At 45.5% G+C, this 18,814-nt stretch overlaps 1 protein-coding gene across 1 annotated transcript in view; it reads right to left on the reverse strand.

Moving 5' to 3' along the window:
• The window catches only part of CYP17A1 (cytochrome P450 family 17 subfamily A member 1), a 503,310-nt gene that overhangs the window by 180,306 nt on the left and 304,190 nt on the right, over window positions 1-18,814 (reverse strand). The window contains exon 5 of the mRNA XM_069611689.1: window positions 14,987-15,202. Within this exon, the coding sequence (XP_069467790.1) occupies window positions 14,987-15,202 (216 nt within the window). The remainder of the gene's footprint in view (window positions 1-14,986; window positions 15,203-18,814) is intronic.

Below are 18,814 nucleotides of genomic sequence, written 5' to 3' on the forward strand. Positions count from 1 at the left end.
AGTACATCCTCAGTGGCCATGGAGAAAGTTGGCTTTGTAGCATCATTGCAAGAACTACAATCGCGGGGAATGGTGATCGACCTGATAGCCACGGACAGACACGTTTCAATTGCCAAGACAATGAGAGAACAGTACAAAAATATAAATCACCAATTTGACGTATGGCATCTTGCAAAAACAATCAATAAAAAATTGTCGGCTGCAGGAAAAAAAAAAGATATGCAAGGTATTTCACAGTGGTCCAAGTCAATCAGCAACCATCTTTGGTGGAGCTCAAAAACATGTGAAGGGTCGTTGGAAATTCTACTGGAAAAATGGCGGTCAGTAATGTTGCACTGTAGCAACGTACATCAATGGTCGACAAATGAGCATTTCCACAAATGTGAACATGGCCATTTGTCCACAGAGGAGGCACGGAAGAAGAAGTGGTTGATTCCTTCATCACCCACTCACAAGGCCATTGAAAAGATTGTATTTGATAAAACTATAACAAGAGATTTGAGGGGACTCACGGAATTCTGCCACACAGGAGATTTGGAGGTGTTCCACAATATGTGCCTAAAGTACAGGCCCAAAAGATTGCATTTTGGCATGGAAGGCATGATAAATCGGACTCTTCTAGCGGTCTTGGCACATAACCATAATGTTGGCCGTCAACAAAGTAGGACGACCGGAACTTTAGGGACGCTTCGCTACAATAAGGCCTTCACTAAAAGAAGTAAACAATGGGTGATCAAACCAGTGTTTGAGGATATGCAATATGAGTTTATTGAGAGACTTATCGTAGATGTCCTCGATAGGCACATACATGGAGTGGTGAACGAACCTATGCAGGGGACAACTGCATTGCCACCCAACATTGCCTCTGTTCCATGTCCACCTAAAGCAGAGCTCATTGAGAAATACACATCACGGTTTAAATGATTGTAATTCGATTGTCTGTTCTCTCGAGTCTCCTCATGTTGCAGGCCCATTGCAATTAAACCAAACAGTAATATAAATCATTTTTACAAAAATTATAGAATGTTTCCGTATTACAAACACATGGCCGACCCATAGGGACAATAAAAAAAAAGGCACGCAGACAAGATGCCCTTACACTAACTGGAGCTAACTAGAAATGTGTGCTCGCTCAAAGTGAAGGTCAGCTGCTTTGATGTTTTGCTCGGGTGGCGGAAAGGCCCACGACCCAATATAAGGTTCTATTGTGATTTGACCTTGACAGGCCGGGACCATCCTGAAAGACTAAGAAAAGATAATGAATAAAATTTCAGAAACGAAACGATGAGCCACGTTCATTAGAAGAAGTAACGTCGGCAAAGAAGGAGTGGTGTTTCGGGTCTGCCCTACACAGAGACACAATGGAAAATGCAAATATAATGTAAGTAACTTTTGATGAGTTTATACCGCAATTTCATTACTATACAGTGGCTTTAAAGACGGGTTCAGTTGTACTTGTTCGTTCTATGTGGCATAGTGTTTTCTACCGCGCACTATCTGGAGGAGAACCATCTTCTTTTACTGAAGCACCTCAAAACCTTCCTCTTTGCTTCTGCTTTCTCTCTCCCTCTCCCCTGCTACAACTGGTCCACTGTCTGCGACCTCGGTCCTGGGCCCTTCCACTCTCCACCTGCACTGCCTCCCTGTCAACCCCTGCACTGGGGGACTGTCTCAGTATCCTACAGCCCCCCCTTCCCAGCACTTGTTCTGCACTTACCTTGCACTTGCCACCAGCTGGCCCTATTTATTTATTATTTTATGCTACTTACCTTGTACTCCACTCCCCCCCCTCCATGCCTCGCCACGCCTTTAAACACTTGTGTACACCCAGTAGCGCTGTCCTCGCTATGAAATTAATAATTTTAATAAGGATCTGATGGTGAGACTAATTTCATTTTTTATGTTTTTAGGTACATCATTCACTACTGTCTGTGTCACGAGTACCAGACACCGGCGGACGGCTTCTACAGCCGCCAGTTGCTTCTCCGCGTGAACAACGTTACCACCCTGACCATTTTATGGGACGATCGCCAAGTACAAGTATGCCCTTACGCGGTACTAACGGTTAGATGCAACATACCTACCGTTGTGGTGGCCTAGTGCCTCGTTGTTGGAACAGCCATGCGATTATCAGTGCGACAGAAGAGCTTATTTTTATCGTAAACCAACACCCTGTGTACTGCACACGAACATCGCTTCCCTCAAGACGAACTAATTTGGATCGAGAGCAAAGAAAAATGCAAATCGCTGAATATTCTCTAAACATTTGATGTCCAATAAACGTACTTTGCCAAATGTACAATCTTGCCGTTTGCTTTTAAACCACGGTTTCACATTCCGAATTGTGGTGCTGTATTGTGAGATGCTCTAAGACCCTGTGTACAGCAAAGGACCATCGCGTTCCTCAATACGAACTTTTTGGAACATGAGCAAATAAAAATGCAAATCGCTGAATATTCTCTAAACATTTGATGTCCAATAAACGTACTTTGCCAAATGTACAATCTTGCCGTTTGCTTTTAAACCACGGTTTCACATTCCGAATTGTGGTGCTGTATTGTGAGATGCTCTAAGACCCTGTGTACAGCAAAGGACCATCGCGTTCCTCAATACGAACTTTTTGGAACATGAGCAAATAAAAATGCAAATCGCTGAATATTCTCTAAACATTTGATGTCAAATAAATGTACTTTACCACATTTACAATCTTGCGGTTTGATTTCAAAGTACAGTTTCATATTCCGAATTGTGGTGCGCTGTATTGTGAGCTGATCTGTGTTGATTTCCGGGGTCTGTGTGGAGTCGCGTAGAAGACGCCTGGGCGCGTTTGCCTACGCAGCACAGTCACGTCACGGATAGAGGCAGGGAATATGAATGTTTTGATAAAGTCTGTTTCAGGGGCGGGGGATTTGATTTAGTGCCGCAAAGGCAGGTGAGCCAGGTCGATGCGGCGGAATGATAGGATTATCACAAAATGGAGGCTGATTTCGAGTGCGATAATGGGCGAAAAGTCGGGTAAGGTCCATAGGAAAGTTTCCTACGATCTACCGATTTATGCTTACAAACACATGGCCGACCCGTAGGGACAATAAAAAAAAAGTCCCGGAACTATCCTTTAAGACTGTGTGTTACTCAGTGTAGAAAATCACCCTCTTCAAAGCTTGTTTTACACTGCCCTTTTGTGGGGCCTTGTACATTAGTGAACTGGTTGCTTGAGCTAGGGAGGACTCTGATTGCAGGGCACTGCTGAAGGAGGATGTGGCCATTTCGTGGGGAACAATGCACGTAAGGATAAGGTTGTCTAAGACCGACCAGCAGGTCAAAGGGAGGTCATTGGTTCTAAGGAGGCTGGGGCAGGATGAATTTTACCCAGTGGTTGCTATGGCTGCATTCCTCAGTGCAAAGGCAGAAGGGGCAGCATACCTCTCCTCACACGCAGACAGATTCCCCTCATGCAATTCCAGTTCAGGAAAGTAATGACAGCAACTTTAGCCAGAGCCGGGTGCAACTCAGGCCATTACACACTGCACTATAGGTGCGGCCACGATAGCGCATGGGGAAGGCCTGGGAGACGAGACAATAAATAGCATAGGGAGATGGGACTCCGACAGATTCAAACTCTACATCACACCTGCCGAGGGGTTGCGGGGGATCGGCTTGTGATGGGGTTGGGCAGAACAGAAGGTAAGAACGGGTTGGGGCAGGGGGTGTTGAATGGGGGTGAGGAGGGTGGGTAGGGGGCAAGGGATACTGATGACCAGGGAGCGGTCCACGGCCTGTATCAAGGTTAACTTGTGTCCATCTCTCGACAGATTGTACTTCGGTATGCGTTGTTGGCCACTCGTTCATTGCCAGGGTAGCGGAGGGAGCAAGGAAGGAGAGAAAGCATGGCAATCTGGGTTTCTTGCCAGCATGTATTTTGTGGATTGCGAATGGAGAGTTGTTATGGGGTCAATTTTGGGGAGTCTTAGACATGTGCAGACAGCACTACGCGCCACTGGATGTTCTAGATATCCATCTGTGGGGTAACGACTTGGTGTTGCTGGGGAGAAGGGAGCTTTAGAGCATAATGCAGGGAATGCTGACACAACTGGGCAACGGGTGCCTCAATACCTTTGTGACAGTTAGCCCCTCGCCATGCACACCTGGGTATTATCTCAGACCATAGTAGCTCTGCAACCCGAAAAACATCCTACATGCACACCAACATTCACCACAAGTATTCATGCCAGCAGATGGCCACCCGGACTGGGAAGGGGAAGCATTGGGGAATGGGAAACATTGGGGAATGGGAAGCATTGGAAAGGAAGTGGGGGGAGTAGGGAGTTTGTGACTAGCATGAATTGGTGGATTTAATAAATTTGAGAAATTGGGGTCTTGAAAGATTTGGGAAATGAAGGCTGGGGGCTGAATTATTAGAAACGGAAGGAGTTCGTACAGGTAAAGCAATGGGTAATAAAAGAAGTGGGGCATGAAAAGAATTGGGGAGGGAAAGCTAGGTATTGGGGAATGAGAAGAATTGGGGAAGGGAATAGTAAGAGGGAATGGACAGAATGGGGTAAGAAATCATTGGGGGATTGAGAAGTCTTGGGGAAATGAAAGACTTGGAGAATGGACAGTATCAGGGATTGGAAAGAAGTGGGGGAGGGTCATGAATTGGAGAATTAAAGAAATTGGGACAATGAAACACAAATGAAAAATAACTTACTGTACTTCCTTTCTTCTCCCCTATATAGGCTGCCTGTTGAATTCCATCTTGCACAGTGCAGTCTCTCTTCCTGACACTCCCACCCCCATGTACTATGGTGCTCTTTCTCTCTCCTGTCTACTCTCACTGCTACTCTGTCACCAATCCTTTCTCTCTGTTGATGCCTGGAAGGAAAAAGTGTAAGAAAGAGCCCCTGGCCGCCAACCCAGGCCTCCCAATTGCTGATACCTACGTCAATGCTTCCTCTAGACAGACTATCACCGGCATCCTCTTCACTGTCCATTTTCCTGGCCTATGGACTCCCCATATAATTCATAATTGCTCATTTATAACGTACTTAATACCAGAGATTGATGTCTAAGCGTGGGATCGGGTTTTGAACCTGTCTAGTGCTGTGTTGCCTTGCTTCCAAGATGCACGAGTTGCCCCGAGCTATACCCCTCCCCATGGTCTCTATCCTATCACCTTTCTCCTCCTCGCCCATTAATAGTGGAACCAGGTGGGAAGTTCTCTTGGCATACTTCCCGTCTTCTAGGTGCATCATTAATGTCTATCAAAATGGCACTATCATGGCCCAGGGCTCTCAGCCCAACAACCTCCTTCTGGCGTAATCCGTCTCTCATTAACTTCCTCTCCTTTCCTGCCACGCCTCCGTCTGCCACCCCTCTGGTCTCTCCCCCATCCCCCCACGGGTGTACTACATCCCTGTACCCTTTCTCGGAGGACCTTTAAAGGTGGCACTCAGCTTCACTTAGCTACCCTCAACTGTCTCTCTGCTGTTAAACACTCCTGTGACATCTGTCACCTCCTTAAAGACTTTGATGCCCTCACACTCACCGAGACGTGGTTCAATGCCAGCTCCATCACTGGTTTTAACACTCTCCTCCCTGAGGGCTACAAGATCCTCTCCAAGCCCAGGACTCACCAGTCTGGAGGTGGAGTCACCCTTGTCTTCCCTGAATGGGTCCCTGCTACTATCATTCCCACTCAATCTTACTCTTCCACCCTCTCCCTCACTCTCACCACTATCTATAGGCCCCCTGGACTTAGCCCCTTTTCCTCTCTGAATGGACTGACCTCTCGTCCTCCCTCCTGACCTCCTCCCCAATCTTCTGTTCCTTGGTGACTTTAATATTCATCTAGACTCTCTGGATATGGCCACTGTATCTTTCCACGACCTCTGTGACTCTCTTTACTTCACTATTCTTCCCTCCAGCCCACCCACTCTGCTGGTCACACCCTGGAAGCTCTCATCTCAGCAGCCATCACTCTCTCCAACCCTCTAACTACTCCTCTCTCCTGCTCTGACCACTTCTCCTCCCATTTGGAGCTCCCTGGCCCCCATGGCAATGCCTCAGTCCGCACTGCCAGTCTCCTTCTGCGTCTTTCGACTGATGAAGCGTGTGTTAATCCCTGCATTTGCGACCACCTTCATTCCTCATCCCACCCCTGCTTTTGACTCTCATACCGACCCAACTCTTTCTAACCTCCATTTCGCCATCTCCAACACTCTGGACATCCTTGCCCCTGTCAAGAGGATCTGCATGAAGCCTGCCTCCAAGTACAACTCTTGGTATGACTCTGACTTGGTCGCTCTGAAACGCAAGTGCAGAGTTGCTGAGTGGAAGTGGCAGGCCTCAGGCACATCCTCTGACAAACTGGCCTGCCGCCTGCTCCAAAGGCAATATCGACTCTCCATCCGCTGTAAGAAGAGGGCTCATGTCGAAGCCTGCATTTCTGGGGCCACCAATAACACGGCTGAACTTCTCAAAATCTGCAAGGAACTTGACAATCCTACTGCAGTCTCCTCTTTTTCTCTACACTCCCAGGCCCTCTGCACTGCACTGGCCACCCACTTCTCCACCAAATATCAGGGCATCCTGTCCCCTCTCTCCTCTACTCCCCTGCCAACACCCCTCCGCTCGTGCCTCCCTTGGCCCTCTTCTCACCCTCCCCCATACTCCCCTCTTTTACCAGATGTGATCTCTAGAATAGTCCGCTCTATGAAAGTCTCCTCCAAACAGGTGTTCCCCTGCTCTTCCAGAACTATTAACTGCATTGGCTGACTTCTGTAACCATTCCTTCACCACTGGTTCTTTCCCACAACCCCTCAAGCACACCCTTGTACACCCTCTCTTAAAAGTGTTGTCTGCTGACCCTTCCTGCCCGGCGAACTATCACCCTATCTCCATCACCCCCATCTTGGGCAAACTCCTGGAGAAGTTGGTCATCCCCCAACTGACCCACCACACCAAATCTGTTGGCTGTCTCTATGACCACTAGTCTGGCTACAGAGCATCCAGAGGCACGGAAACTGCTCTCCTGAACACCCATGAAGAGCTGCTCGCAAATCTTGATTCCAACTATCCCTCTGTTCTGATCCTTCTCGATATTTCTTCTGCCTTTGACATGCTCAATCATGCCATCCTCATAAATTGCCTCAGTGATAGTCTAGTCATCACGGATTAGGCACTGGCCTGGCTGATCTACTTCCTTTCTAACCGACCTTCCCAAGTGCAACTGGGTCCTCTCCTCCACCTCACTCTCTACCTGCAGCATTCCTCGGGGATCTATCCTATCACTTTGGCTTTAAAATATTTACTTTGTGCCTCTGGCCCACTTGATCTCTACCTTCTCTCCTCACTTCCAGTGTTATGCTGATGACAGACAGCTCTCCTTTAAGCTTCCCTCCTCTTTCTCCTCTTCGTCCTCTCTCATACCTGACTGCATGACCTCTATTCAGGCATGGTGTTCTGCTAACAATCTCTGCCTTGATGCCATTAAGACTGAGATCCTTCTCATTGGGGCTCCTGCTCCCTGTTTCCCTCCCACTCTCTTGCCACCCTCCTTGGGCCTCTTCCCCTAACCCTCCTGCGAGGCAAAAAAAACTTGGGGTCATCTTCGACTACTCTCTCTCCTTCTACCCTCACATCACTGACCTTGCCAAGAAGTCCAACTTTCTGCTCCACCTCCTCAGAGGCATTCTCCCTTTCCTCACCTTTCCCCAGAAGCTTAATGTCTGCAGAACTCTGGTTCTCTCTAGGCTGGACTAATGCAACAGCCTCTTCCTCAATCTGCCTCTTTCCGCCCTCAGCCCTCTTCAACTAATCCAGAATAGGACCGCAAGACTTATCCTTGGCCTCAAACCCAGGGACCGCATCTCTCCAGCCCTAAAATTCCCAACTAGCTCCCAATGCCTGCAACAATCAAATTCAAGACCCTCTGCATCATCCACAAGGCTTTCTGGGGCCTGGGACCCCGCTACCTCCAACGTTCTATCCCTAAATACCTCCCTGCTAGAGTCCTTCTGTCCCCTAACTCCAACGCTCTGCAGATCAGATCTTTCTCCAAGCAGAGAGTGGGGGTAGATCTCTTTCTCCGGCAGCAGCCTCTCTGGAACAGCCTTCCTGTCCCTCTCAGACTTGAGCCGGATCTCCTTAAGTTCCGGAAACTTCTCAAAAGGTTCCTTTTCCCCTGCTGCTTCCTTCTCCCCTGCTAAATGTCCCCTTGTTGCTGAGACCAGCGCCTGGCTCCACTGTGGGTTGGAGTACAGTATACACAATGAAAAGACTGTCAGTGCTGTAACAATGTTGCTCCTTTCTGCAGACATCGAACACTATGCAAACACTATGCAAACACTCTGCCACGCTCCGGGTTGGAGTTTTGATAGTAAAAGCACCTCCTCTTTACAGTAGACACAATGAAAGGCTGTCTGTGCTGTGGCAATGTTGCTCCTTTCTCCTTTCTGCAGACACCAAACACTCTGCAGATGCTTCGCTGTGGGTCAGAGTTTTGATGGTAAAAGCAACTCCTCTTCACAGAGACAAAATTAATAGACAAAATGAAAAGACTGTCCATGCTGTAACAATGTTGCTCCTTTCTGCAGACACCGAAAACTCTGCAAACACTCTGCCACGCTCCGCTGTGGGTCAGAGTTTTGATAGTAAAAGCACCTCCTCTTCACAGTAGACACAATGAAAAGACTGTCTGTGCTGTGACAATGTTGCTCCTTTCTGCAGACACCGAACACTCTGCAAGCACTCCGCCACGCTCTGCTGTGGGTCAGAGTTTTGATAGTAAAAGCACCTCCTCTTCACAGTAGACACAATGAAAGCCTGTCTGTGCTGTGACAATGTTGCTTCTTTCTCCTTTCTGCAGACACCAAACACTCTGCAGATGCTCCGCTGTGGGTCAGAGTTTTGATAGTAAAAGAACCTCCTCTTCACAGTAGACAAAATTAATAGACAAAATGAAAAGACTGTCCATGCTGTAACAATGTTGCTCCTTTCTGCAGACACCGAACACTCTGCAAACACTCCGCCACGCTCCACTGTGGGTCAGAGCTTTGATAGTAAAAGCACCTCCTCTTCACAGTAGACACAATGAAAAGACTGTCTGTGCTGTGACAATGTTGTTCCTTTCTGCAGACACCAAACACTCTTCAGACACTACGCCATGCTCATCTCCCTGTTGGCATTGTGCATCTTGTGAAAAAGCAGCAAGCAATGTCTGTATATATAAATGTATATTTATATCTATATTTATAAAAGTGAAAATGTGTGGGTTTGTGGCTGGGTGTGTGGCAAAGAGTTGTTCCGTATACAATTCCACACTGTTTCACTAATCTGTACCAACTTTTGCATAGTTAACTGTTAGGACCCGCCTGACATTGCTAGCTACATGTCATGTGGACACCCCGCCCATTTCCCTGGATTTCAGCACAGGTCAACATTTCTTTGTGGGCTTGTGGCTTGGTGAAGCTTTGTTCCTTATACAATTCTGCACCGTTTCACCAATCTACACCACGTTTTGCATAGTTACCCTCCAGACATGACTGTCTACATAACATTTGGACACCCCACCCCTTTCCCAGGATTGCAGCATCTTCACACATGGGACTATTGCCTGAAATTGGCAAAAACATCAATGTGGTCATAGAAGGACGAGTCCTGAACCCTAAAATGCATGGCTTCTCATACATTTGGACCGCAATGCATCACAACTAACTGCACCACGCCAAGATGAGGCAACTAGTGGGGAGAGAGCACAGTAGGTCACAATATGCAGCAACACACCACCTCTTGCCTACCCCGAACAGCTGCTACGGGGTATGTCAGCCATCCACACACGCCCTTCTCAGTGCAGTTTACTTCAGAGTGCAAGGCACATCAAGTGATAAGAGAATCAGAACAGCAACCTAAAGGATTATTGATTTTCAACAATTGATGAGAGTGTTGTCATGTCTGTCCACAGAACCCATTCGGAAAACAGGTACTTTTTACTAGTTTAGAATACAAATACAGTATATGGCTACAGTGTGTGATAAGACATAGCTTGTTGGAAGAAATTCAGTATGGGTTTACCATTTATACTCCCATTTGATCTATTATTATAATTGAAAAACATCTCAATTCTATGTGACAACAGTGGGCACATCATTCTTATTGTGATGGTTAACAAAACATTTCTTTTAAAAGGGCTTCCAAGCATACTTTGTATACAACTCATGGTGGGATTGTTACCCCTCTTACAGTCTATGTGCCATGGGGTTCCCACCAATCTGCTCACCAGGAACCTTTAAAGATTCTGATCACTGGGAATTTCTCCCAATTTTTCTCAGTGTGCATTTCTCACATCACTGATATCTAACTGCCATCAGGTCTACTGTGTTAACCATGAATTCCCAGACCCATGGTGAATGCACTTAAATTCTATTCACCATGGATTTCCTGGGATTATAGTCAGGAATTGCCCACCTCTCTGCTCAACATGGCTGTTTTCCACTAGGGTCCATTCAGAATGTTCCCATAATTCTACTCCCTCCTCACATGACCAACTATTTGGTATGATATATGTGTATTTCTTCAATGCCCGGGACAAGGAAAATCCACCTCTTTGCTTTCAAATGGTTATTTATGATGGAAGCAAAGACTGGCTTGTCACGATGAGCCAGGGAAATTCCCTGGACCATGTGTGCTCTTTGCTGTGTGCATTGAACCCAATCCTCTATGAATGTTGAGCAAAGGGATGGCTTGCGCACCTGTTTCACTTCATGAATGAGGAAGAGAGAGCCTGCCATGTGATGGGTCACCTAACAGACAATCAGACCATGAAGCATGGAGGGGAAAGGTTATCAAATGCAACATTAGTGGGTCCCTGAGGCGTTCATGGCAGGTGGGTGGGCAAGGGGTAAGCATAAGTAACACACTGGCGGGGCTGGACAGAGAAGGATCAGAAATGCAAAGGAAGAAGACTGGACACATGGTGTCTTGATTGCCTCTGATTAGGCGTGACCACAAGCCTCTCTTCTGTACCTCATTTGAGGCTGTGAAAACAGACCCCTGGTCATCAGTCACTCATGTCAAAATTTACCATAGGCCGGGTCTCAGTGCTAAAAGTCAGGTATGTCTAGGTTCATGTGCTCATCAACATAATTAAACATATACAGTCAGGAATTGTAAAGTTCTTATACTCAGAGATACCACTCTGATGTGTTGCTCTGAATTATACGCCTGATACAGGAGTTATCTTGTTAATGCATTCAATATGACCCCCTATCTTCTGACTGTTCTTATTCTCACTAAAGAAGCTAAAGCAAAAGCAGATATAACATAACATCACACCTATAAACAAGATTGCCATGTGGGCAGAGAGCATGTTTGAATGTGTAAGTAATAGAACAAGTGGTGGTTTAGTTTAAACGCATGAGTAACCTTTATCTCTTATTAAGCTATGCTACACTATACACCATCAGTCTCCATGCACACTGCAAGCATCCACCTGTCACTCATGTTTAGAGCGGAGTGTGCTTCAAATGAAACACCACCTTCTGGGGTTGAGGGGTGCTTAGCTGGTACTGGCTGTCTCGCTTGTATGCTGCTGCTGCTCTGTACTCCTCCCCAGCCCCTGCGGCTTGAAAATGGACTGGCAAGTCTGCTGCTCTGCCTTCTCTTCCTCTTGTGCTGGGCTATATATCTACCAAGTAGCATTGTGGCCCTGCACGTGTGTTTGTTTGTCATATCCGCTGTTTGGAACAGGGAGAGAGCTAGCGCTAGCATGTCACTTTGTTTGTTGGAGGCAGAACTCCTATGTGAAACTACGTTGGACTTCTTTTGCATCTCAAAGTGAGATCTCTGTACCCGTTTGTAAATGCCTTCACTGTAGTCTTATGGCATGTTGTGAAGTTCTGCAACATCACAGCATTGTATGCTTCTGCAGGCTATCTTAGCCGGCTGTCTGTTATCAAGGGATATCTTTCTCACTTCTTACCCAGTGTTTTCCATTGTACCCTATGGGCCTTGATTTTGCGAATGTGAAAAATGCTTCTGTTCGCATCTGTCAATTTCCTGTTCTTGAATCCTTATTAGAAAACACTTAACTGAGTGAGGTTAAAAGGCTGCTATCAGATAACACCTAATGGTGTGAAGTCAAACAGGCTGCTAGCTGACAGCTATGTGGTCGACCGATCTGCCAGAGCAGGAAACTCATTTGCTAGTCATTGGCTGATCGGCAGGATTTAAGAACACATGTCCCTCAAGTGTATGCATCATTACATTTTATATTAAAGTGTTGTGTCTCTGTAAAGAACACCTCTTATGACCGCAGGTCGTATGAGATATGAAAAACGGTCTTAAATTAGTCTGTGTTCATGTCAATGGGTGGGCATGAGGAGGATAGGAATTTCTGGAGGAAGTTGAGTTAACGTTTACGTGATGTGTTAGGAAACAGAGCGGTGACCTCGTCTTTTATCAATGTCATACAGACTGTATATGGATGAATGATCAAATGTCCTGAATTTAATATGGAAATGTCAGATGATGTTCGAAAGGGGAGAAATATGAGTATATGCCCACGCAAATTAGGTAGATTACACTGCAGTCTATTTTTTAAAAATATTTTTGCAAACAGAAAACCTTTACATTGTCTACATTTTAGTTTGCCTGTGACATTTCAATAACCCACGCAATCTCACCAATCTTCCCCTCATTAACTACATTTATCACCCAATTTACCAGAAACATCAGTAGGGAACGATCATTACTGTCCGGACACATATCCAAACAGACAACAAATCGGACTAGTAAACATGCAGTGTTTTAGTTGCTGCCACTTTGCTTCCTCAGGCAGCTATCTTAGTTATCAGCACTAGTCGGACAGACATATGCAGTATTGCCATATGAGTTATACAATCACTCATAGCATGGTGCTTGGAGACGCAGTGGGCATTCTGTGACACCTTTTTAGGATTACCACTGATGGAATCAACTTGTACAGTGGAACCTTTAGTGTGTAGGTTAGAAAAAGCATTTCTAAACATCATAATAATACTGTCAGGGATGGCACTCTATTAAGAGTAGCACAAGACACCCAGAAAGGGTTTGGGTGGTTGTGCCAAAATAAAGTGGACAGATAAGTACACACACAGCAGAGAGGAAAGAGAACAAAGAGTAGGCCAGAGTAGCAAGGGAAAAAGGTACAGAATGAATTCCCTCTTGGGATGTATGCAGATCTAGGAAAAGAGTATTCCACGAACCTTAGGAAATACTCTAGCCTTCTACACAGTTTGCTATAACAGAGGCTCACGCTGTTTGCTCATGGCTTGGAACAGCATCTATGGGTGTCTGTAATGTAGAAACGAAACAAGGGAAGGGGCAGAGGTTGACTGATGGGAACCAACAGACAAGCTCTGTACAAAAGGGTCCACAAACAGTACAAGAGAAGATACTACAGACAAATCCAGGAAAGGAGGTGATAGCAAACTAGCAGAAGGAAATGAAGGGAAAGTCGTGTATCAGGATAGGATAGCAGAGGACAGTAAGGAACAAGGTTGAGAGCTCAGAGGAGCAGGAAAGCAATGAGCAAGCCCACAGGAGCAGGGCTGTAAGTTAGAGAGCCCAGATGAAAAAGGGCTTAGGGCAGTAGAGTAAAACAGGCTGCACGGTAAGGAACCCAGAAGGGCCGGGCGGCAAGGAGTGGGCCCTGAGGGGCAGGGCCGCTGACCGTAGAAGGTAGCAGAGGACTGTAGCGGGCTGCTAGGCCGAGAACCCAGCGGAAAAAGATAGGTAGTAGGCAGCGGAGCGTGATAAGCTGCAAAGTAGGAAGGCCAGAGGACAAGGGCCGTAGGCAACCGGAGTGAGGTAGGCTGCAGAGCAGGGAGCCCAAAGGACAAAGGCTGAAGGCAGCCGGAGTGAGGCAGGCTGCAGAGCAGGGAGCCCAGAGGACAAGGGCTGAAGGCTGGAAAGCAGCAGAGCGTGATCAGCTGAAATGTAGAGAGCCCGCAGGGCAAGGGCGGAGGCTGGAAGGCAGCAGAGCGTGATCGGCTGCAATGTGGAGAGCCCGGCAGGGCAAGGGCGGAAGCTGGAAGGCAGCAGAGCGTGATCAGCTGCAATGTGGAGAGCCCAAAGGAGCAGGGCTGTGAGGCAGGGAGCCTGGAAGGCAATGGCAGGAGGCAGCGAAGTGTAACAGGCTGCAAGGCAGGAAGCCCAGAGGAGCTGGACTGAGGTAGGGAGCCCAGAAGGCTAGGGCTGTAGGCAGCAGGGTGTAGCAAGCTGCAAGGCAGGAAGCCCAGAGGAGCTGGACTGAGGCAGGGAGCCCAGAAGGCTAGGGCTGTAGGCAGCAGGGTGTAGCAAGCTGCAAGGTAGGAAGCCCAGAGGAGCTGGACTGAGGCAGGGAGCCCAGAAGGCTAGGGCTGTAGGCAGCAGGGTGTAGCAAGCTGCAAGGTAGGATCCAAGCAGGAGAGATGGTAAACAGCATACAAAGATCCCTAGAAAGACGCGAAAGGTGGAGGAAGGACTCTCAGATGCAAGAGGCTGAGCCACTGCAGGCAGCAGCCTTTATACTGCCTAGCCCAGCACAGAGGCAGGCTAATTGGTTTCACCTGGCTAAGCACACCTGCAGGCAATCGGCCACCTCCCTTTCTGTTCCTGGGCTGGTGGAAGCAGGGCAAGTCCCTAGGGCTTCTGGGGGGTGTAGTTCCTTTGATAACCAATAGGAACAGCCAGGAATCAATGCTTGTAGCCAGGTGCATTGTGGTATACGTAGTTTGTTGGAAAAAATAATAAAGCACCAAAGTCTCGCAAATGGGAAATAAAGTTCCCAAAGTAAATATAGATGGATCCAAGAGTCTGTTGTAAATAAATGATAAACAAATAGTCCATATTGAGCGTAAATGGATGCGCCCGTAGCGCAGGCGTGACAAATACAGGCTGTTGGCCTGATGGAAAGAGAGATTTAATGTGTACTGCCCAGTCTAAGTGTGCAGTTGGTTATTTCTCTTACCTCTGGATAGTGGATTGCATAGGCGACAGCCCACTTCAGCACGGTTGCAGTTGTTTCAACACCGGCTCCAAATATATCACCAACAGTCATGAGTATGTGATCGTCTGTGAGGCCCACCTCTTTGGACAATTTGCTTCTATTGTTGTTTTCCATGTTGAGCTTTGCTTTTAAGAGTGCGTCAATCAGATCATTTACTGAATTGTCATTGTACGCATCCTGTATAAAGAGCACAGAAAAGCAGATACACAACCAAGTAAATGAACATAGCCTCACAGATTTAATATACATATGGTTTCAATCAATAGTTTCAAACAAGGAATGGCTTTAATCAAATAAAGTATGTTTTCTATCATACAAGACGTTGGAATGTTGATTGAAATATAAGCACCATTTGCACAATGTTTAGATGGGCTCATCCACTCAGGAATTAGGATTCTGAGCAAATTCTGGGCACTATCAGCTGGTATGGTTTCAAAATCTTTGCTGTTGCCAAAGCATTCCCAGACCTATTGCCTCACCTAACTGACTGCCAGTCAGCTCCTTCCGTCCACTAGGGTGTGTCCTGACTATTGCTCCTTGGCTCTTTCTGTGCCTCCTGCACTGCTCCACTTTCATCTCATAGCCTCCTCCTCATGCTGGTCTCACCCTCTTGGCGCCACCCAGCATGTTGTTACATTGGCCCGTCAATGCTCTAGGGCTTTAACCTAAAGCTTTCTGGTTTTGGGGTTTGGAGAGACAAGCAGGGCATATCTCACCTCAAACGAATCTTCTTAGCCTTTGCTTCATTCAGAACCATTAATTTAAGAATTTAGACTTTCTAGGACCCTAAACTCCAGAATTTTCTCAGCTGCTATGGCTTAATTAGATGTTCTCCAGTAATCTACATTCCCCCACACCAAATGTAGATTTACATACCTGAAGGTATTATCTTGTCTCCAAGTGTATTAATTATATGTTTTGATTATGCTACAACCACTTCACATTCATTTTGTGGATTGTAGTTTCAGTGGGTAAGTTTGTTTCTTTCCATTGCTGGTATCATTGCGCAAAAACACCAAAAAGACAGGTGGAAATACCACAATGTTGACTAGGACGCCTCCAGGAACCAGGCTAAAAATAATAACCTAAACAATCCCTCGGGTAAGAGTAAACATTTCAAAAATATAAAAGAAAAGAAATATATAATGAAGCTAATTAACATTAAGTATTCTCAATGTCATAATGTCTTTCTTTTTAATTGTGTTCTGGTTTACTAAAACCTTTGACATACATATTACAAAAAATAAATAAACTTCAATCAATCTAAATTTCGATCACAGATAAATAAAGCCATAATTAAAATCTCATAGTAAACTATTTGAAAACATTTCAATACAAAATTGATCATAAAAAATAATTCAATACATTACCTTTTACTAAAAAATACCTAATAAAATGATATTCTAAACTTATTCCATTTGCTAATAATAATCATCAGTGGTCAATCGCCGACTTACACCAGACTAAGCTTCATCACCTCTGCCATTAAAATACAGTGCCGACCTATGACAAAATCCGGTCCAGCTGGACACATCACGAGTCTCTTGCACTCACAGAACTGGCTTAAGCTTAACAGTAATAAATCTGAGGTGTGATTGTCCGCTCACCCTCTACCATTTCACGTTGGACGCCTGACTTCTGGCCTGTATCCTTAGGTCCCCTTCCGTAGCCAGTGTGAGTGGTTAAAAACCTGGGAGTGAAAATATCTGCTTCTCTTTCCATGGAAGCATAAGTCAGTTTGGTTTGTCAGCAGGGTCATTTCAAACTTAGAGTTTTGCCCAAAGTTCTCCCTTTCCTTCCTTCCCCTTTGTGTGCTACAGTTGTGGTTTCTCTTCTACTGAGCACTTTGGACTACTGGAATGCGCTATATCTATCAAAGCCTGCCTACCTGTTGGACAGGATGCAAGTGATACAAAATTCAGTGGTTTGCAGTGTTTCTGGTGTATTCATTCGCCACCATATTTCTCCTGTGCTACGGAATCTTTATTGGCTGCCTGTGGCTCCCCACATTGTGTTTAAATCTCTGTGTTTAGAGCACCTAGCCTTTAATAGGTTGGGTGCAGACTACCTAAAGTTACAATTTTGACAATATATTCCTTCACGGCTACTCCGCTCATCTTTGGATTTTCTGATTCAAACTCCCAGAGTTTATCGGTCAAGAACTGGTGGCCGAGCTGCTGCCACCCACCTCTAGAACAAGCTCCCTCTCTCGCTGCGAATGACGGTTGACCATCTCACTTTTCGTCACCATCTGAAGACACTGTAATTTAATTGCATTTCTTCTCCTTCTATCTTGACTTTTGTTCGGGTTTCTCACTGGTTGTCCTCAGCATCATGTTACCTTATGGTGGAAGGTGCGCTATATACATTTATATAACATAACACTTTCCTGACCTCCCTCAGCACCCGAACACATGCCCGATCTCTAGGGTTGATTATCTTGGCCAAAATGCACACATGCATTCTAAACCTCTATGAGAATTTCCCATACTCTGGACGGTGGTCCCCGAGGGCATTCCCACCACAAGCGCGCTGAGATTATAGTAATGGTAAAAGGCACTATATAAATTATGACTACAATTAAAATCAGCACATATGCTTGTAGGAAATGTAAAACAGCAATTTTAAGAGGGATCAAGGAACCTGAAAACAAGCACCGCCACAATCGGTCCCCATTCAAGATCTAAAATGTGCTTACATAATTACCCAAATATTTCAGGCAGACACCTGAAAGTGCAGGGCAGGCCACAAGGAGGTGTTTTTGTGTCTCTATTGACTGACTCTTTTTACAAAACAGCATACTGGCCTAACTTGATAAACAGATTCCCTTATACACATTATTTCCCTAGTAAGAACCAGGCTAAGCCTGAATCTTAGGAAATTCTGCCTCCATTCCCTATTTAGGAATTTGATTAAATACAAAAGGCAGCTGTCCCAACTTCTTATGTTCCCTTGCAATATCTTCATATAGTTTATATTTCATTGAAACCTCTTGGGCATTACTCCAATCCCATTTCCAAGGATGGAATTTTACAATCTCCAGGGTTTCTACTAATTTATCTGAAATGCTAAGAAGGGTGGCTAAAATTGAATTACAATTGTCCAACCACTTCTTTATGTGGGCATTCCTATTCAATAAAATCATATTTTGAAGATCACCATACAAAGATCCCAACAAAGGCTTATAAATCTTTCCAAGTAATTATAAACATTCCCATTTCGCACAGGCTTTCAGGGAGCGTAATCCTAATTCAAAATGTATAACTGTGAAATAGGGACACAATTTGGGAGGCAAAGTACTGATCTCGATATTCTACCTTCTATATAATCCATCTCGTACCAATCATAGCACATGACCGCCTCCATATCATAAATGAATATCATATATATGTTTTTAGAAACAATTTATACAATATAAAGGCCCATACTTGCGGGCTGGTTTGCTTATTTAGATGTATAAATCATATCACCATCTTGTAGTACTTAATCATAGGTAAGATTACCAATCTTCCATATTTAGTGTGCATCTTACTCATTTAGGCTTCTACTTTCCCTCTAAGATGCACAGAGAGTGCAGTTTTATTTGGACGGTTAAACAGCGGAATACCAAGATATAGGAAATTATTAGTTATTTCAAGTGGTGTTTTATCAATATGCCACCTATACTTAATTTGCCTATTTTGCAAAAACAGTCTCATGATCTTAGTTTTGTACGTGTTTACCTTGAGGTCATTCGCCAAACCGTAACCAGTCAAAGCACCAGACAGCCTCTGTAATCTGACTTGCATT

This window comes from Ambystoma mexicanum, chromosome 8, assembly GCF_040938575.1.
Source record: "Ambystoma mexicanum isolate Mex_15411 chromosome 8, UKY_AmexF1_1, whole genome shotgun sequence".
Lineage (NCBI taxonomy): Eukaryota > Metazoa > Chordata > Amphibia > Caudata > Ambystomatidae > Ambystoma > Ambystoma mexicanum.